General features: G+C 35.1%; 3 protein-coding genes and 1 non-coding gene across 5 annotated transcripts; 1 reads left to right on the top strand and 3 right to left on the bottom strand.

Moving 5' to 3' along the window:
- Window positions 1–207: 207 nt before the first annotated feature.
- Window positions 208–4,607, bottom strand: LOC140799355 (uncharacterized). The gene is made up of 8 exons (XM_073153664.1): window positions 4,158–4,607; window positions 3,077–3,221; window positions 2,824–2,974; window positions 2,622–2,747; window positions 2,467–2,547; window positions 1,537–1,729; window positions 1,176–1,446; window positions 208–898 (listed from the first exon to the last, which is right to left on the bottom strand). Exons 1-8 carry the CDS (start codon window positions 4,347–4,349, stop codon window positions 690–692), a joined length of 1,368 nt encoding a protein of 455 aa, XP_073009765.1. The 5' UTR covers window positions 4,350–4,607; the 3' UTR covers window positions 208–689.
- Window positions 4,608–4,956: 349 nt separating this feature from the next.
- TRNAL-CAA (transfer RNA leucine (anticodon CAA)) lies at window positions 4,957–5,040 on the bottom strand. Its single transcript has one exon. It is a non-coding gene; the product is annotated as a tRNA-Leu (tRNA).
- Window positions 5,041–8,272: 3,232 nt separating this feature from the next.
- On the top strand, window positions 8,273–18,492 carry LOC140799310 (protein PIN-LIKES 6-like). 2 transcript variants are annotated; one of them, XM_073153584.1, is made up of 12 exons: window positions 8,273–8,482; window positions 8,945–9,176; window positions 9,894–9,973; window positions 11,696–11,820; window positions 13,776–13,897; window positions 14,126–14,365; window positions 14,595–14,669; window positions 15,052–15,152; window positions 15,732–15,784; window positions 16,882–17,076; window positions 17,329–17,464; window positions 18,257–18,492. In XM_073153584.1, the coding sequence occupies exons 2-11, from the start codon at window positions 8,997–8,999 to the stop codon at window positions 17,448–17,450; spliced, it is 1,293 nt and encodes a 430-aa protein (XP_073009685.1). In that variant the 5' UTR covers window positions 8,273–8,482; window positions 8,945–8,996; the 3' UTR covers window positions 17,451–17,464; window positions 18,257–18,492. The 2 variants fall into 2 exon arrangements, with proteins under 2 accessions (XP_073009685.1, XP_073009684.1); XM_073153583.1 differs by lacking the exon at window positions 18,257–18,492 and adding an exon at window positions 17,609–18,059.
- A 427-nt stretch (window positions 18,493–18,919) lies between these two features.
- On the bottom strand, window positions 18,920–21,509 carry LOC140798582 (uncharacterized). Its single transcript, XM_073152473.1, has 2 exons — window positions 21,118–21,509; window positions 18,920–20,655 (listed from the first exon to the last, which is right to left on the bottom strand). The coding sequence occupies exons 1-2, from the start codon at window positions 21,382–21,384 to the stop codon at window positions 19,588–19,590; spliced, it is 1,335 nt and encodes a 444-aa protein (XP_073008574.1). The 5' UTR covers window positions 21,385–21,509; the 3' UTR covers window positions 18,920–19,587.
- Between the last annotated feature and the right edge of the window lie 38 nt (window positions 21,510–21,547).

The following is a 21,547-nucleotide window of genomic DNA, read 5'->3' as shown; positions in this document are numbered from 1 at the left end:
TGCAAGCTGGCGACTATTGAACAGTTTAGTTAATCAGGCATGTAGACTCTCAATTTGTTTGCATATTTAATCTCGTTTGATTCATCTTGGATATCACACATCCAATACACTGCCAACTTTTGGCATCCGTTCTCCAATCATTGCATTTTCAAAGGTTACAATCACTGTTTGATCAAGCACAAAAATGGAAAAGAATAGGCAATTAAATACAGCAGCAACCAATTACAAATTTTTTTCCATGCTTCAGGGAACAAATAAATTAGAGCCCTACACATTTAATACAAGAAATTTCTCACTCCATTGCTACAGCCACACTCATATTTCCATCATTCTGGGATGAAATTCTTTTCAAGGGAGAATGATTTAAAAAAAAAAATAACGCATCCTAGTGGGTAACAATAAAAATGATATGTTTAAATATGATGTTAGAACTACAACAAATGATAAGATGATGCCACAGGAGATATGCCAAATACATCATCTTGTGGTGTTGAAAGCTTGTAACCAGGTCAACAAAAACCAACCATTAGGTATCTCATATCCAGGGAGGTCATTGCTAATTGGACCAGACATGAACAAGACCTTGCCTGTTGCCAGTGTAAATCTCATCACGATCTTCGGTGTTGAAAGCTTGTAACCAGGTCAACAAAAACCAACCATTAGGTATCTCATATCCAGGGAGGTCATTGCTAATTGGACCAGACATGAACAAGACCTTGCCTGTTGCCAGTGTAAATCTCATCACGATCTTCGTCGTAATAAAGGGCGGTTATATCTTCCAAAGCCTCTGCAACTGTGTTTCGGAATCTATAAGAAAGTTCACATTTGCTGAAGTTGCTTGCTTGGATTTTTGCTAGGCATTTCCCAGTTAAAATGTTGCTGATGTTAATAGATCCAGCTGCAATTGATGGACAATTAAATTAACTTGCATATGATTCAAAAATGAGAAATATCAAAGTAAAGCACGTTATAGATATGTAATGGATAGCATTCAGCATACTCAACCAAATACAATCATCTTTCTTCAGAAATAGCACTCAAGTATATAGGGTGGTGATAAGCACAGTGAGAAAGTGAACAAGTCAAGAAAAAGGAAAATAAAGTTATAAAACTCACCAGACACTAACTAGTCAACGAATATATCAAATAATTAGTTACTAGAGTATAAATATTACCGTTGCCTTCAACAGATGAATCATCACCATCAGCTTTGCAGTAGGAAACTATAAGATCCTGATCACTTGTTATGTAGATGTTGTTAGTATTACAATCAGGATGCCACAACAGGTGATCCTCGAATGATGTGACTAGTTCACCTCGAAAGTTCCAAACTGCCACTGATCGATTCCGGAATGTCAAGAACAATTGCAGCTCATATAGAAAGATAAATGCCGATGGAGTCATAAATTCATTCCTGCTTACTTCTGTTAATTGGAAATTCCTGACCTACAGTAATCGTAGAGTTAAAAATAAAAGATTTCCACAAGCAGCAGGTCTTGTTGTAGTCTTATTTGAGAAATAAGATAAAAGTCATACATCAAGGATTTGGAGATTCTCGCCCTCTTGTTTGACAAGAAGCTTCTCGTTGAACTGTTCAATGAAGTCTACCTTCTTATTCCGATGAAGAAGATGGTTGAATGATTTGAGAAGTGTCCCATCCTCTATAGAGAGAATTTTCAGGGGAACATAACTGCTGGCTCTTGTGTATATCAATAGCATTATACCGGGACTGTTGCAAGACAATATAGAGATAAAGTAAACTGACATCAACACTGCATGAAAAGGCTTAAATTATGGTGCTTTTTAACCTTTTACTAGGTACCAATAATGTAATTTAACAAACATCTATTTCATACCAACCCAATCATACAAAGAACCGATTTATTTTTAGATTGACCAACTCACTGTAATGATGCAAAATATTGGGATCTTGCTCTACCCCTGTTTAGTGGACACTAAACAAAGCAAAACTACTAGATTAGCAGTTGCAACTCTAGGTTAACATCTTACGTTCTAAGAGAAGCACTACATACATCCAAATCACAACTAGCTAGCCATTTTCACTTCTTCTTTTTCAAAAAAATAGGGAGAACATTTTGAAAGCTCAAATCTAGTGCCTCTGAACAAGATGCATTCTAAGGAAAAAAAAAGGAACTTGGCACCAGAAAACCCTTTAGCCCCCTATAACTAAAAAAGCATCCTTCCTAGTGCATTATAGATCCTAAACCAACCCTTCCAAATGCATTCAGTCTTGTTCACTCCTAAGTAGACAAAATTCTTGAGATAAAATATGATGAAAATTAGGAAAGAATAAAAATAAAAATCTTAGCGAGGTCCCCATAAATAAGCACAGGATAGCGGGGAATGATTTAAGTCATAAGCATGTAATCCTTTATAAAACAATTAGCTCTAATAATCCATTCAGTAAGTCACGATTAAGAGAATGAGAAAAGGAAAGAGGTTTACCTGATTTTAATTTCTTGGACGTGCTTATCAGATATTGAATACAACAATGTATAGTTTTTCAAGTCAAATACCTTGTAGATGCTGTTTATCAAATAAGAAAGTATCAGTAAAGTATAAAATAAATTGACCTCCTTGTCCTTATTAAGTACACATACCTATCCTGGGCAGAATAAGTAAGAACCTTCCCATTTACATCATCAAACTCTACAAAACCAGGCCACTTTAATGACTCTGATTCAAAAAGAGGAAAACCGGAGTCCGGCTTTCCCCTCCGGATATACCTGAAAGTAGTTTCGATTAATTGAGGAAACATCATCCATTAAATTATACAATATAGAGACAAGTTATTTTACGCACTCTATCCGAGTCGTCCTGCATCTTAAGGAGCTAAAATGTTCAGAACCATAGACTGATACAGTAATAAGTGACTCGTTATTCTTGTTATAAAACAAGCTTCGAATAACTTCATCAGGACTTCCGTTGAGAAAGCAAATTCTCTGGTTTGTCACTGTGAATAAAGACAAAAAATTCTGTCAAAGAAGTAACTTTAAACAGAAATATCAAACAACTTTCAAAAACACTAAACACCACAAGGAGAAGCAGTGCAAACCTCTGCTAAATGCAGCACAAACCCCTGATTGTGCTAAAGCAAAAACAATGTCCCGAGCAGCCAGTATCTCAATAATTTTTGACCTTTTCCTCAAATAAGGCAGTAGCAAACAACTTTCCTTTGGATCATGAGTATCAAATTCCTCCTAAAGTTAAAGACAGACATGAACAACTGCACAATTAAGCATCTAGAGATGTGCTAAACAAAATTGTGGTTACTAAGAATAATATCAAATTCGCAGCGTAAGTTCAAGAAGAACAGAGATGATCATGTGGAAGTTGAAAGTCATTTATAAAGGGCGCTCAACACCTTCGAGAAACATATGGCAAATGATGAGCAAGTCATAGTGCAAGTCTTAACCTTCAGATAAATTGTGACATATAGAATAAAGCATAACTGGATGCCTTATGTCAATTGAGCATGGATATAACAAACTAGAAAAAGCTACGGAAACTGATTTGGATAAAAGTTCATTACATCTTTTATCTACCAAATTAGCACATGCATCAATAAGATATAGCTAAGGTTCCTTATGGTTACTAGGTTGGATACTTCTCAAATCTAAAATTTGCGCAACACGTAAAGTTATGGTTACATGAGTGACTGGTGTTGAACTTCACTAAGAGAAGGATTCACACCATTGCCAAGCGTAAGTTTGTCAGCTGTACGTGCCCTGCGGGCATGAATTTTTGAGTAAGAAGTAAAGATTTTCCAGTAAGAAGCGATATTATATACATCTTACCTCTCAAACCTTGTATTGACACGAGGACAATATGGCTTCATGTCGACCTACAGGCTACATCACATTGCTATATTACGTAACTACACATAAATAGCTTTCTTAGAAGGACCAATCCACGAGCAATCACAGCCTATAACACCATAAACCCTAAAAAATGTGCAAACTTACAATCACAAAACTAGGGGCAAACAGATAGATAATTTCACCTCTCACTACGTCATACTTTATTTCAAAGAGCTCAATTTCCCATCAAAAGAAGAAAAGAAACTTGCCACCATATATCATGATAACAAAGAAGGGAAACGCCAATTGGCCAGTAGCAAACCAAACGACACTGACCTGCAACTGGATGTTGCGAAATCGCTCCTGGGCACTGCTCATCCCAAACGCCCGATCCCTCCTAGAGCTGATCTCCCTCCTCTGGAGCTTCGTGATGCTGTTCACGAACCCATCCATGCGCGGCCTCTTCCTCGCCACGACTCTCTTCCCACTGCACGGCTTAGGGCTCGCCGCGACCCGCCTCCCCTCCATTCCGGAGGCCAATCCAACGCGACCACCGCCAAGACGGAGCACGGATCACACCGCGAGCCAGAAGGGAGCGATCCGACCCATCGGACTCGAGATCTGGAGCTCGAGTCCCCTCCGAGAACCGGCGAAACCCAAGCTCAGATGCCAATAGGAGAGGGTTTTGAAGTTGGATGAGAGAGAGAAAAGGGGTTGGAGCTTCGAGATTATAAAATTAGAGCAAGAACAGGGGGGTGTGTTTTTTGTAATGAAATTTTTTGGTATTGGGATAATAATAAAATAATAATAATAACAGGAGACGATGGCGGGTCCGAAAATCGATTAGTTTGGGTTTGAATTCGGATCTGGCGTCCGATGAAGAGGGGTTTGATTTTATTTGAATTTTTGGGGAGGAACGGGCCAAATTTGAATTCGGATTCTCTTTTCCCAGTAAGACAAATATTTTTTAATTTGATCAAGCCCATGGGCTTTTGATGGATTATTATTCATCACAATAAGAGTTTATTTTTAATTGTGCATGTATCAAAATAATAATTGCCAACATAATTTGAGCATTTAAACTTTTCTCTCTACTTTCTTTTGTGAATAAAAGTTCAAAGTGAAAAAGAAATTTTGTCAGAAGTGGGATTTGAACCCACGCCCTCTCACGAGGACCAGAACTTGAGTCTGGCGCCTTAGACCACTCGGCCATCCTGACTTACATGGATTAAGTTATCTTAATTATAACTTAACGGAAATATTTTTCTTTAGACATATTTTCAACAGTATACTAAATCAACTTGCATCCAATTGCCCTCTTCTTCGACCATCACCTTCTAAACTTTTAAGGTCTTGTTTGATTTGAGACTAAGTCCCGAGCTCAATTAATTAGTCTTAATTTTAAAAGAGTAAAGTTAATTAGATATAAAAAAATTTATTTAATTATTAAGGTAATTTAGAAACATTCTTAAACTCAAGCAAATAAAACCTAAAAGCCATCGATCAATAAGACCAAAATAAGTGACCGTATGGGCTTTCCTTGAACTCTCATCTTAGTGTCGTACACGCCCACACTACTAATAATTTTGATTCCTTTTTATTTGTTTCACACCACATCAATCACTCTTACTAGCACGATGGATATCCACTTGTGCTCTATGTTGGAAATTCACTTGTAATCTTACATATAGGATATACTTTGATTGGTTGTATATTTATAGTCGAAGTCAAATCAAACATCTCAATTATGGTCTATGGATCATTCAATAGTGAATCCAACACTAAGTAGACAGATATTTTTTTTTTTTCCTGGTTGGATTCACATATTAACCTGTCCACTCCTCAATCCATCAGTTGCCATCACCTAAATAGTATTTGGTGAATTTGACCCACAGCAAAAGTTGATAGGATTTGAAAATTTTAAAACAAATTTGAAGCTTAGCAGCCCACCCTGTCTTCTTCACCAATAAATGGACATCTCATATCTCTGTTCAAATTTGATTCTTATCCAACTCATTTGTCTTTCTCTGCTTAGATTCCTTTGGCACCTAAAATTAACTATAAATGGACACCCACTACACTAGCTAAAAGCAGTAAAGATTTGGTAACAATAAGATTGAATATGACCATTTTTTTTACATTAGATGCTTTTTTTAATAGTGAAATATGTTCAAAGTTTGCATAAGAGCCTAATCATACTATTTTTAAATTTTAAAGTTTATATAATAATATATTCTCATTTTATATTATTTTTATTATTGATTGCAGAACTGTGAGGATAAAAGAAAAGAGAGAAGTTTATTATATAACCCCTAGATATATACATTTCAATTGTTTTTATTAATAGAGAATCTCGCAGGCTAATGCTAGATATAAAGGTTAGTTCAATTCAATATATAAGTTAGACATACGAGCTAATCTTATTAAGAAAGAACCACAAATGAATAAAACAACGAGCTATTCATAATCAAAATAGAAACATACAGGCATAATATATTTTAATTTCTTTTATAAAAAAAATTAGATTCATGTTCCAATCTATTTTTCTTTTCAATGGTGCAGCTTTATATACAACTTCAAATAGGTATATATCAAGACCTCACTCCATTTGTAATTGGATACACCCTATCATTAAGCTAATATTTTATATATTCCTCTTAGGCTTATCTCCTGTTCTCTGTTAGTTTAATGAAACAGAGCAATTAAGAATATTTGGAAATACTCCTTAATTCTTCCATTAATCTCCACTTCTTCATAGTATTAATATGAGGGGAGAAAACTATATGATCTAGTATTTCCTCTATCATGATATATTAATTATTCAGCAGCTAGTTGCAGTTATTGTATTTGAATCATTTTTTTTTTCAAAACTAAACCAAGAGCGGCACCATTATTTCCTTTGCTAAACAGTCTTAGAATTCGCCCTAAATAATCTAATATTAAGTTCAAACTATTTAATTAAAGAGAATAAAATATCAAATTGTCTTCTAAACATATAGAGATGAACAAACTAAGGACCCACTTATTATTATCATTTTTATTTAAAATTTAATCCTCGATTTGATTTTGTTTAAATGGTCCAATAAAGCAACTCACAGCATTTAATATATATTTATATTAGAATAATAGGTGGAACTTAATTTTATATAATATTTATCATGAAAAAAAAATATACTAAATTCATGCTCTGACCTGATACTTTTCGCAGCATGTTGCAAAATAAAAATATTTATGCTGGTCAAACAAAAATATGTTTGCTCTTATAGAATATTCTGCAAATAATATCTCCGTTCCTTATTTTATATATGTTTATTGAGAGAGATAGGTAAACAACGTATAACCATATGATTACCTCAAAATATGAAAAATGCTACCATATATTAATTATGTTACAAAAATATAATTCCTTCAATCTCAAGGTGTAATATTTTTTTTTTATAATTCAATAGCTTGAATATTAGAAATATCTTGAACAAATAACTACATTCTTCACAGTTAGACAGACATTTAACCTTCGCTAAACTTTTCAGCTAATAGATATAACTATGCAATTACAACTTCAAATTGTTGTGCCGTTGAGTCATGCTCTTAGCGGCCACATCATCGAGTTACTCATCTAAATTAATATGTTACTAAACCATCAAACTAAGTTGAGTCGAACAGTCAAGCTAAGCCACCAATACTTACAACTAATTATTTAGACGTTGATTTAAACTTGTGACCTCCTGAGTCATACATGAGTGTATATATATATATATATATATTAGTTTAAATTTAGTGCAAGCGGACTCACATAGGATGGATTCGTGCCAATGTATTAATCACCTATATTTGAAAATTTTCGATCATATATCACACATACTCTTATTAGCTCCTCCTTAAAGTGTGAGAGAAAAAAAGAACAAGTGCTTAATTTATTATTTATTTAACCGTAATGATAACTAATAGACAATACCATATAAAAAAAATTGTAAACATAGTATTACTCTTTATTTAATGTGTAAGACAAACATATATACACTTTCTTGCGAAGAAATTTATCTGAAAAGTAAATATAAATTATGATCGAAGCGTTAAGTGTATCTAATAATCTGAGTGCTGCCAAACCAACTCTAGTTTAACCCGAAGGAGTGGAACGTTTAAAAGAGAGACGTACGATATCAACCTACTCGAAACTTTTGCACGCAGCCAGACAAATCTACCCCTACGTTTGACGGACGGTGGTATGTTTGTTTTTTTCTCCTCGCCATAGAAAGATAGAAAGGGCAAAGACGTCAACTAGCCACGGAAAAGAGAGGCGTGACCGGTGGTCCCACACTCGTGCCACGTACCGGGCCTTGGTAGCCAAACGAGCGTACGGAGTGGTGCTATAGTAATTATCGAAAGAAACAGGGGCTACCGTATACTGGACACCGGCGTCTTATATCTGGACACATCTCGGCGATTCGAGTACGCGCTTGGCAGTTGAGAATTGAGAGGATTCACCGGGAAGCGAGAGAGATCGCGAATCTCATACCTTGTTCCCCGGATTTGTTCCAGGGTTAGAATCGAGATTTGGGATAGTGAGAGAGAGAGAGAGCAAGAACTGCGATCAGTTTTGAGCTTCTCTTCGTGGATTTCGAGGTCGGAGAGGGATTCCGTGAAGAGATCTAGTGGTTTTGGTGAGTTAAGGCTCTGACGTTGAAGATTTTTTTCGAAGGTTTTTGATGTCTAGGGTTGGGTTTTGCTCTTGGATATATCTTGTTCGATTGCATGGTGGTATTGATGGTTTCAAGTGGAGGATGGTGGTTGAGATTTTCGTTCGAGTATTCCAGTGTCTCTTTCGAGTACGGTGGATGCGATGGATTTGACTTTTTTTTTTCTTCTACATGTTATTAGAATTTCATTTGGCAGTCTCAGAATTCGTTCGGAATTTCTACGTTCACTTTTTTTTTCCTTGTTTTTGTTTGGATGTATGACAACTTAATTTGATAATTTTCTTGTACGTCTATTTTATTTCTCGCTAAATTTCCGGGCTCAAAAGAGGATTCTATCTTCTTCTGCTTTCTGGTAGAAATATGACGATTATTGCAATAGGTTTCTTGCCATTTAACAGTTATAATTGTTGAATCTTTATGCATCAGTTTGTGCTAGAGACGGAGATAGATCTCGGTCTGGTATCCAGAAGAAAGGGTAATGGAGAGGTCTCTGTTATCGGTAATTCTAGAGGCTCAGGGAGGGGAATCTGTCTTCGCCACACTGAAATATGCTATTCTACCAATCGCAAAAGTCTTCACTATGTGCTTTATGGGGTTTCTCATGGCCTCCAAGTATGTTAATATCCTTCCTGCTAATGGCCGGAAGCTTCTGAATGGGGTAAGTTCTTGTCTTTTAAGACTGTTAAAAATGAAAACAAAGGCAAATCAAAGTTCTTTCTTCTAAATGGTATGACGAGTTAGCTTGTGGTACTGGATGCATCCATTCATTAAATATCTTATGAGAGCTAACTACTTGCTGTTGGCTTGGCAGATCATAAAGTTTATCTAATTCTGTTTGTTGGATATGTGTGCACATTTTGTGTGTGTGTGAGAAAGCAACATTTAACTTACATCAGCTTTCAACTTACTGACAGTAAAGAACTTTTTATTACCAAATGACAGCCAACATAGTTTGTACAATTCTTGATGTTCCTTCTAAAAACAGGATACCATTTGAACAATTAATCACTTGTCAACAGAATCTATTCACATACTAAACTTTCCCTCAAAAAAACATACTAAACTGGCAGCTTGTTGACTCACAAGTCAATATGTTGCCTGTATTTTGTTCACAAGGACTTGGTATTAAATAGAAAACCTGAGCTCATATAGTTTGTTTATGCAAAGGAAATAAAATATTTTTGGTGGTTTTGAATCGAAAAAATTATGATCTAAAATCTGATTTCATTATTCATGCTTAGTACGCTGTTGCCTAGAGAAATTGGAAATTTGAAAATGATGGGGTAATTTTATTGCTTGGTTCTGGTTTTTTACAGTTTACACATCCTCTGTTACTATAATTGCTGCTAATCCCCTCCAATTGAATGTCTCACAGCTAGTCTTTTCTCTCCTTCTCCCTTGTCTGATATTTTCGCAACTTGGAAGAGCAATTAGTTTTCAAAAATTGCTAGAGTGGTAAGAATGCTTCTTGGCTCTCTTTTTTTTTTTCCATATTTCTCTATTTAAGTAACTATTAAGCAATTAGAATTTTTGATGTTGCCTTTGTCAATTTTTTGAGGAAAATTGGTCTATTAAAATCAAGTAAATTTACTACTTCCATAATTTGGTTACAGAAGTTTTTAGAGTAAAGATCACTAATTTAATAGATCAATATTGTATAATGCATACATATTCTCAACAAATATGCAGATGTGTTTTGCATATGTTGAGATAGTATTTAATGCTTTTACCTTAAAAATACTCCCTTTTTCATGTTGATTTATAAGCATGACATGACATATGATTTCATCACCATCATCTACACATCTTTCCATATATTGTCATAACTAGTAACCTCAAAGATTATCGAATTAATATTTCTGAATATGGGTGCCCATCACATAGGATGACTTCTACAATCAATTCCTCATTCTATTTGAGTTAGCATTGAATTGGTAATGCTTGGTACTATGATCATCTTATCAAGAATGATACCCCATGTTAATTGAGGCTAAAGCTATGAAGCACGGATATGAATACGGGTTACCGGATACAGAGATACAACGATATAGATACATAACGGCAAATTATTAAAATCAAGATATGGATACAACATAAATGTGGTAATAATTAAATAAATAAATAGTATATTTTTAATCTATTGTCTACTAATATAATATATGGTAAAAATGATAACATCCTAGAAATGATAACATAAAAGGAAAGAAAGCTATAAATTTAGTATCTATATACTTAAAATTTTAGAACAGAACTGATATGAAAGTATGAAACTCAAAATGTTAGTGAAACATTGAAACCTAATTCAACTATTCATTTACAATTAATTTGGATCTTTAAATGACTTTCAAATTATATGTTTAATTTATTATTAAATAAATAAAGCTTAAAATATTATGAAGGATTGGAAGATTGTATATGCATATTAAATATATATGTTTTATATCATCTGTTAACAAAAAAAATGAGAGATTGGATGATCAATAAATGTAACAGAAAATTAAAATTAATCATTTTAATTTGGATAGTCCTCTAGCCATATCCGATATGTATGGGGCTGTATTAGGTACCGGTATCGAGGGATAAACGAAGTATTTGTGTTTCATAGCTCTAAAGTAGTAAAAACACTAGCATGATTTGGCTTTGTATCTCTAAGACTAATTATTCAGGTTAGTTATTGATGCTCTTTCAAGTTTCAAGTCACTAAAATTTTCTAAAATTTTGCCTGGTCATACCTCACATATTGCTTTGTATCTCTAAGACTAATTCTCCAGGTTAGATATTGATGCTCTTTTAAGTTTCAAGTCACTAAAATTTTGCCTGGTCATGCCTCAGAGAGTCACAGATGCTAATTCAAATGAGGTTATAGGAATGAGGTTTACAGAAACATGCAAATATTCTTTTACATACGATTATTCAAGTGACAGTTCATATTCTTCTTGCTTAATTTTTCTTGCTATGAGTGTTGTTTTCAGTAACTATATTGTAGTGTACATATAATGACAATATGCCCTTTATAAGTTATCATTTTTCCTTTATACTCTTTGTCGTCTGATTCTATCTTTTGTCGTTTTGGTCCACTTATATCTTTCCTCTTAGCAATGATACTCTGCAAGTCTAGCAGCTACCCATAAGTTATCATTTTTTTTCTGATATAACTAAAGTGTTTTATTTTTCTAGGTGGTACATTCCAGTCAATATTATTATGGCAACATTATCTGGCTCCTTGATTGGCTTTATAGTTGCAACTATTGTTCGACCCCCTTACCCATATTTCAAGTTCACCATTATCCATATAGGAATTGGTAAGCCATTTTCTTTCAAAAAGGCAAAGTATTTATTCTCCCTCTACGAAAGTAGTAGCTTGCTTCTTTTCTGTCTTACTGTGCTAACAAAGCTAATAATTTGGGTCACTCAAGTGCTTAATATTGAAATTTAAGAACTAGGAGTACCTTTGCATTTCACTATTGTATTGAATATTTCTCACAATGAAATGCTATTCTTTCAAATATGTAAGTTGATAATTGCTCAGTATTTAAATAGAGTATTAGAGTGTCAAAAGGCACAAGTTATAAAATTGAGACCATATTGTAAGAGGCCTTGCATGCTAGTTTCTTTTTTATGAATTGTTATTTTATATAAACAGTAGTTCGAATATATTGCAAGGCTTAGTGAAGGTTCTAATTAGTGCGACAGTATAGCTTCTACTATATTCTACATCCAAATCTTGGAAGCAACAAGTATAGCATGGGGGTTTATCAATATATATATTTTGCTTTCCTTGCACCTCTGATTTGTGATAACCTTTGGGACATGGCACCTATTTTTCTAACTTTGCAAGGCTTGGCTGATTCTGTTAATGTTATAGATGCTTTAGATCAAATCATCTGGGATGTATATGTATGTATTCCTCTTGTCAGTCAGTATAGGAGGCCCTGATTTTCAACAATAGCTTGAACAAAAGGGCGCAATTTGAATGAAAGAGTGAACTAGAGGGTGCTAATTGTGTTAAAAGATAAGTGATTACATTCCAGTACATTATTTGATTGCGTTCAGTCAGAAAATGCTTTGGCTATAAACATTTGACTGTGAAAAGATTATGTCCATCCTTCATTCTCTCTAGGAGTGTGTCGTGCAAATTTGATTTGTACATTACTTTGGCTTTGTGCCTCTTTTAGATGCATCTCAGAAAACTTCCTAGTATCGATAAGTGCACATATACATGCACATAGATATCAAAATAAGCCCTGACATAATAGAAGACAATCAATTTATATACAGGTAGATCCATGGTGTTCAATCTATATAATTTGATAGATCCTCCAATATTTAGATGAATCTCCTTATTTTTGATACCCATCAAATCTTACGATTGTCTTGATAAAATCTGAAAGTGGTCCATCTATTTTTTTCTTGAGAAAATGATCCACGTCCCTGGTGTTTTGGATAATGATTTTTTTGCAACACTGGCAACAAGCTGCCAATCAGTTGCCTGCTATGCAGAAACTTGAAGGGTTGCTTTCCCTGTAACACCTAGATGCATAGTTGGTGGAGCTGCTTGCGGAAGCAAGGTGGTTGCTTGTTGCATCTTAGGAAAAAGAAAAGAAAAACCTTCCTTACAAATATTGAACTCAGATTATTGGGAGGGAAGACTCCATTAAGTACAGAGCAGGACAACTAAACTTCCATTCTCTCTTCCATTCAACTATTCAAGTAGCCAATGATAACAGGACAACTAAATTTCGTCATTTCATGTTTGTAATGGTCAGATGCATAGAGCTGTACAGTTAATTGACTGTGAGCCTCCATGAGCAGCTAGTTCTTCAGTTAAATTATTTAACTAGAAAGCATTAGTATCGGCTTGTTTGGGTGCTCCATTTTTCGTTATACTTGGACCTAGTGATTGCTTGCCACGAAAGCATCTCTCTCTATAAGAACAGTGCAGCCACTCGCATTGAGAAGAAAGCAGATCCCACTCGCCTCATTGTCTTGTCGGTGCCTGCGCTGACGATGACATTTGCATTTGATAGAGAGAGTGTGCCCTCTTAATTCGTGATCTCCCAATAGAATGAACCTCCAGACTCTTTTTCCTTAAGTGTGACAATAATTCACCTGTAATAGATGCTTCTTCACATAAACATAGAAAATTGGTAATTCTATTGTGATGCATAACAGTGTATTCTGTTTTCTGCTGGGTTATTTGGAATATTTGCTAAACCAGGCACTTCTTAAAGATGTGATTTTTCAATACTGAATGCAGGGAACATTGGAAATATACCTCTTGTCCTTATTGCAGCATTATGTCGTGATGAATCCAATCCATTTGGCGACTCTGATAAATGTAGTCAAGATGGAAATGCATATATATCATTTGGTCAATGGGTATGTGTCCTGGTCTCCTGGTACTCTTACTTTGTAGACATTGCATGTTTTCTCTTCTTTTCCGACTATATATGAAATTGGCTAGCAACTTGAGGCATAAGAATGAGTGAAAATATGTTGAAACCCTTAAAATAATTATGATAATTGGAAATTTTGGAAGCATAATGTATAATGTAATTATTTAATTGTATGTTCCAGTGTTTTAATAACAAAATTGTGTTATGGCAGGTTGGTGCAATTATTTTATACACGTATGTGTTTCAGATGCTTGCCCCACCACCAGGAGAAACATTTGATAGCAGTGAAGATGATAAACTTCCAACTAGGACTCCTCTTGACAACGCAATGCCTGAGCAAGGGAAACTTCCATCCAAGGCTCCCATTGATAATGATGTGCCTGAGAAAGTGCCCTTGCTAACTCTGGAAGAGGTCCAAACAGTTGGTCCACTATCTTCACGGAGAGTTAAAGTAAGATATATTGAAAGCACCTGGTCCCACTTATTAACATAAGATAACATGTAGAAATGAAGGAGCTGTACAAGCCTAGTTCCAAGCATATCTGTGATTTTTTATTCAGCCTTTTGCAATGTATGCTTGTGATAGTTAATGTGTCCTTTGAAGCAAATTCTGAACTTCTTGAAACTAGGTGAGAGGTAGTAAAGGAGGGATCTAATATTAAGTTTCTTTCTTGATGCAGATGATCGACTGGCTACAACATCTCCTTCGGAAGTTGAAAATTAAACAGATTTTGCAACCTCCAATAATTGCTTCAGTAAATACTATATCCCAGAAATGATTTGGTTGTTTTATTCCCTTAATAGTTTGCCTGTGAAAAACCTCTAGAAGAAATCCTGTCTAGTACTTTTTTTTTGCTTATGTCAAACAAGTTGAAAGAAATAATGAGGGAAGACAACAGGGTGTCGTTTTTAAGATAGATATTTTAAACTTTCCTTGCACTGTCAGTCTTTAGAAAGATAACCACCTATCTGTTCGTATGGATGTTCTTAATATGAAATTTTTTATTTGATTCATGTGTAACAAACTGTTACACATGAATTTTCAGGAGTCGGTGTTATGGACTTGCTATTATGATTTCCTGTGATTAATCTTTGATGTTGTTATTTTGATTATTGCTTATCAATTGCTTGCAACAGATTTTGGCAATTGTTATCGGAATTGTACCATTCTTGAAGAACATGATACTTACAGACGACGCTCCATTCTTCTTTTTCACAGACAGCTGCCTTATTCTCGGGTATGTGTAGTTGCAGATTTGACTGACGTGCATAGCAAGTGCAATTGGATGACTTTGTACATAGATCCAAATGTATATCATTAAAGTCAATTGCAAACTTCGGAATATGTTGAATGAAATGCATGGACGCACCTATACGAAGCTAATACACAGCGCCTGAAACAAATCCATAATTATGCATCTATAATCCTGTCTAATTTACATGTACGTAGGCTATTGTAGCACAGGTACTAAATAGCCACTAGTAAGGCCATTAACTTTTTATATACTCAAGTTGACTTATCCTTTCTATTTTCTTGCATTCATCAAATTTCTTCTGTTTTGAACTTGATAAATCTGATGTAGTAGCACATACACAAATGTTGCATTTTCTTAAGCACTGTCTAATACTCTTTTCTCTGTCATTTCTGAACTCTAATTTGCATCGTTGTAATTGACCTGTTTCAAGTATGGTTTGCAATAGTATGGAGCTATAGAAATGTCACATAATAGATATGCAGTTCTTGATTGGTATTTGATGAATAACTGAATTTAAAATCACAGGTTTTTTATTTTCTAATGCTATTATCATATTACCAGGGAAGCCATGATTCCATGCATTTTGCTTGCGTTGGGTGGTAATCTTGTTGATGGTAAGTTTTTAAGTTTTTAATTCCAAAATTATAAAAATTATTATTACTGTTTTACGTGCATTTCTCATAGTTCAGTTGAAAACTTTAATATGTTTGGCTTCACTAAAATATCTGAGCAAAGAGCCTGGGTTTCATTAATAAATCAATGGTATAATTCTGAGCATGCAAATATTTATACATGTTAAGAGTGGATCCAAATTGTATTGCTAGTGGCATAGGGAATTGTTTACCGGTCTATTATGTGCATTCATTGGAAAAAATGACACAAAAAACTTGGTATCATGAAAGAATTCTAGAAATGACGTATAGTTCTAAAGTTGGTGGTAAGTATAAGTGGCATCATTATTGTTACCGTAGATTTGTTTCACTTAGAGAAAAGAATATTTTTAGTCTGCTACCCATTTAATTAAAAGGAAAATATTGTTGGATGGCTACAAGACTATCCATGTTTGATGATACAGAATGTTGAGCAACATACCAGTTTGGGCAGGTTTATCTGCTCGAAGACATTGTCAAGCGGTTATTCTCTTGTTGAGTTGTTTCTTTTTACAGACCAACAACAGTTAAATGTTTTTGACCAAACTAACTGTGATTGGAACATTCAACTGTAAATTTGATTTAAATAATAAATATGGTAAATCGTAAAATAGGATCATCAAAATTTTATATTTTAGCCCATTATATTGCATATAAAGGTGCGCTCTTGCAAACAGTTTGCCCTAAATTAAATGCTTTTGTGTACTAAACTTTTAATGTCCATCAATCAGTCTTGACACCCTTCCGTTCTTGTTTCATTAATGTACTTGTCAAGTTCTTAGAATCTTGACAACATAATAATCAATCATATTACTATCATCAGTATGAAAAGTATTCTAGAGAGCTACTTCTCTTTGATCACTGCTTGAAAACTTCTTGTCTAGATACTTATGGTGTCAAAATTCTGTTCATTAAACAGCAATATGTCCTGTAGGACTACTGGAATGGAGAGCATTTATAGCTTGATATAATATGTCAACTAATGGATGTTCGATACATTTCTGGTTTGGTTGGTATTTACTGCATCAATAGTAATGGTTGGATTTGCTTTAATTTTTCAGGTCCTGGTGCAGGAAGTGCAAGGCTTGGATTCCGAACAACTGCTGCTATAATAGTTGGGCGATTGGTCTTGGTTCCTCCTGCAGGACTCGGCATTGTCACTTTAGCTGATAAACTTGGATTTCTTCCTAAGGGTGACAAAATGTTTAAGTTTGTCCTGCTGCTCCAGCATACAATGCCTACTTCTGTTCTTTCTGGTATAATAAACAAGTCATTCCCCTTGTTATAAAATAAAATATACATTTTCAAGAGAAACTTTGTAGTTTTTACAATTTGAAAAGAGAACAGAGCACCAAAATATTTTACCTGTTCTAGTGCTACCTGGATCAGCAAGGGCATTCATCAAGTCAATGGTGTAATGGGAGGGATAACCTTGCAAGCTAGTTTTTTAAATCCTGCAATAAGTTGTCGATAGAGTTGAAATATAAGACATCATCTACGCCTTGCAGGTGCGGTTGCCAATTTAAGAGGCTGTGGAAAGGAATCAGCTGCTATATTATTTTGGGTACACATTTTTGCAGTTTTCTCCATGGCTGGATGGATCGTCCTTTACTTGGCCTTGCTCTTTTGAAAGTCACTATGTTGGTAATTACTGTACTTGCTAAGATCCTGCATTTAAATGCTTTGTTTTATCTTTGACTAATTAGCTTATTCATTAGACATTGAATTTCCCAATGAAACTTCATTAGTCCATCAATGACAAATTATATTTATCTATGTTCTTTACAGGTATTATTTGTATAAGAAGGTTCATGCTTTGAGAGTTCTCCTTATATGGTCTAAATAGTGACCTCAATCTGAATACCTGAAGTGCTACTGCTCATCAATTAGTCTTGCGACCAAGTAGGCTTCTATGGTCAATTCTTGGTTTTTGAACCATGGGATATTAAACATGATTGACGGTCTATGCAGTGAGCTGAGACAGATGAAGCTCATATCATGATATGCTGAGTAGAGACTCCTCTGCTCAACTTTTCTGTCCCAAGAGTTAGTATAGAAGCCGAACAAATGAGGGCGACATTTTATTTGCTTGTCCCAGCATCTGTTTAGCAGTACATATCTAATCCTCATTGTTTCATGAGGACTGAAATTTTGATTTTTTAAACGGCATGGCTGATGGGTATATCACAAATAATTTGATTTGCATACATATATATATATATATATATATGATCACAAATATCGTACTTCTTAATTTAATTGCATATCATCATATGCTGAAGACTTATCTCGTACTTGGACCACACCTCTCTTTTGGTCACTAAACACTTTTTCAGAAGTTCTGCGTGCACCTTTTTGTAAATTCTGTTCAGCAAATTATGTAATTCTTCGTTATAAGCTGATTCTATACGTGCTAATATTTGATTCATATTACAGGGGTTCCAAAAATAAATTCAAAGCTCCATTTCTGATGTTAATTTGTCATCTTGAAAACCGAATTGAGCATTTGTCACAAGGATATTGATAAGATTTACAAATGGGATTGATTAGAAGGGCTCCTGTTGTACGACAGGTTTAAATCTCAGTGTCCGAATACCGGTATAATTAGGATGCTATTTAGGTTTTCATTTCTCTTAAAAGAAATTAATTATGCAGGCCAGAATTTGTCTTCATCTTTTCGGTTGCATTGCTAGCTTATTTGTCAGATGATTTTTTTGTATGACTGGATCGAAAAGCGTACAACTTATCGTTATCAATCTGCTAAATAGTTAAATGCTCATGGGGAAACAGCGGAAAGGTTGTGTACTTAGTGTGATTAAAACTGACTTCATTATCTCCTCTTTGCTCATATGGATTAATCTAGGTATATTTGATTGGGATTAAATTCCCTATAGTATTTACTCAAATTACAACAGTCAATAGTTACCGCGGATGCAATGCCTTTTCAGATGTCTCTTTCCTGAGAGCGTACAAGGATGATTTTAAAAACTTGTTAGCATGCTTAATACAAATATGGGTACGAGTTAAACAATTATATGCACATACACTTTTTTGCACTAATATTTTATTTCCGAACTGAATGAATATGAATAGAGAGGATACGAGCTCATGCAACTGCATATTATAATTATCACCAAGTACATTATCTAGATTGGGAGTTCCAATCATATCAAACAGATGTGCAAGACCCAACTTTCACACCCACACCATTTTAGGGTAGTGTGCTGCAATCTTCTAAAGGGAAGCCAGAAATGCAGTAGACGGGAAGACGGATTACACTGTTGCCTCATGAATTTTTTTCTGCCAAGAATTATATCTGAGGTTGCTCCACTAAAACAGTGCTAATCCATGCCTAGAAGCAGATGTACAACTAATACAGCAGATTTTACAACTAATACGAAAGATCGAACAACAGCTCCCATCCAGTTCAGTACTGTCTGTGCATAAATGTTCACCTCACTGTACATTATAACTAGGTGTTCTCACTTCTCAATTAGCTAGATTTCTCATTAGATGTCCAGAATATTTTATTGGTAACAGGTCAAGGAAGACTATCATCAGAACCATCTTCTTTCTGTTATCTTGTGTCTCGAAAAAAAGAAATCTTGATCAATATCCTCTGAGAACAGAGAAATACTATCTGAACTGTGCTCTTTTCGTGTTGCCCTCTGAAGCTCAAAAGTATGTAGCAGATCAAATGTAACGACAAGCTAGAATATGAGCAACTAGAAATTGATGACTTTTACAAGTTCCACACCAAGCTTGCTTCATGCTATTTCTACCTTTGATTTCGTCTTGAAGTCTTCAGGACCAAGAAGTTTTGAAGTATTTGAGTTCATCTCTTCAGAGAACTTCAATGCTAACTCAAATTTCCCAGCCTTTTTTAGATCACTGATTAAAGCACGATAAACATATATGGAGGGTTGTTGAGACTTTTTCATCTCACCGAACATATTGAGCGCATCTTCAATATGGCCTGCCCGTCCAAAACCATCAATTAGTGCGGTATAGGTTCTCAAATCCAGATTAATTCCTCTTTCAAACATTTCTGTTGCAATAGCTTTGCAAAGATCTAACTTCCCCAGCCTCCGAAAACTATTAATCACTGTGTTGTATGTAACAATATCAGGTGCATGACCGCATTCTTTCATTACCTCAAATTCAGACAGCATTTGATTCACTCGACCTGCCTTTCCCAATATTCCTAAAATTGTGTTAAATGTGACCACGTCTACTTTGGTACGACTATTCTTCAGTTCCTCAAATATCATCATGCTTTTATCAATTTGTCCAGACTTAGCGATAAGGAGAATGATCCTGTTCATGACTGTGGGATCTCTATCATTAGTTATTTCCAATATTACCCTGATAAACTTGAGTATCAGTTCCGAGTCATCCACCTTCTGGAAAGCCTTTGCAACATTAATATAAGAAGTTAAATCAGGAGGAAATCTAGAAAGCAGCAAATATTTGAAGATCTTGCAGAAAAGACTGAAATTATTTGCTTCACCTGCTGAGTTCAAAAGGACATTATAGATATTCAAACTGAGATGGATCTGCCTGTCATGCATGTACCTCAACAAGTGAACGGCATCTGACAGGTTTCCTGATCCACAGAGTTTTTCAATATAAGCACTGCAAATCTCCTTATCTGAAACTTTCTTCTCTTTCTCTGTAGATAGTAAAAGATCTAGGGCCTTAGTAACCTCTCCTTCATCAACAGAACCTGACATCACTATGGATCGCCGACTGCAGTGCATAGGGAAAAATTTACGTTCTATTGCATTGAGGAGTAAAAGGGGAGTCTGCACAAGTGGGATGCACATGATATACCTCTGCAGATACGAGCAAAGAGCAGGATATTATATATGTGGATATATTTAAGTGTACTATTCCATTTACCAAAATATAGAACATAACTTATGGAGAAAGTAATGATATCTAAATATTTAGAAGGAAAAAAAAAATTAGGCTACATAACAGAGTAACAGTAAAGCAAAATTGGGCAAAAGTTAGAGAAAATGTTGTATTTTGGTGGTCTAGATAGATTTCAACCAAAACGACGCCATCGAAGAGGATATCAAAGATAGGATAAAAGCAAGATGGGATAATAAATTATGGGTGCTTCTAATTTACAACATTACTAGGGTTCAGAGAACAAGAAGAGTCTAAGCAATCGAACTTTAACTACATTATCAACAAATCAACAAAATAGCAATGCGATACTTAGCCCAAAAATCTAGCTTTGGCATCAAAATGCGCGCGCGCGCGAGAGAGAGAGAGAGAGAGAGAACTACCCGAGAGGGTAAGGTGGAAGAAACATCAAGATAGTGACGCCCAGAAGGACTCATTTTTTCGGATTCAGCAATCAAGATAGAATTTTGGGTTCGAAGCCGCACACTACAGTAAGAAATTGATCGAGATATGAGCATCGAGGGGGCATAGCAAATCCGGGAGCAGCACATCTCTCTACCTCTCACTTCGTATAAGGAGAACCGGAGAGCGGAGCGACCCAGAGGAGAGGAGTAAATATGCGGACTAAGAAGCCCTAAAGAAGTCGGCATCGTCTTAAGCGAAGACACGGATTTACGAGAAATCGGCAGTATTTGTTACGTGCCACATAAGACGTCGACGAGTTCATTCTTAAGTCGCTGCCAAAAAAATAGAGAACAGATGTAAGCAAGTCGAAGAGTTCTTCTGGCAAGTACTAACATCATATATATTATA

This window comes from Typha latifolia, chromosome 12 (genome assembly GCF_019914945.1).
Source record: "Typha latifolia isolate L0001 chromosome 12, TyphaL0001v2, whole genome shotgun sequence".
Taxonomy (NCBI): Eukaryota; Viridiplantae; Streptophyta; class Magnoliopsida; order Poales; family Typhaceae; genus Typha; species Typha latifolia.
Note: the sequence above shows the minus strand (reverse complement) of the source record. Positions and strands in the feature narration are given on the sequence as shown.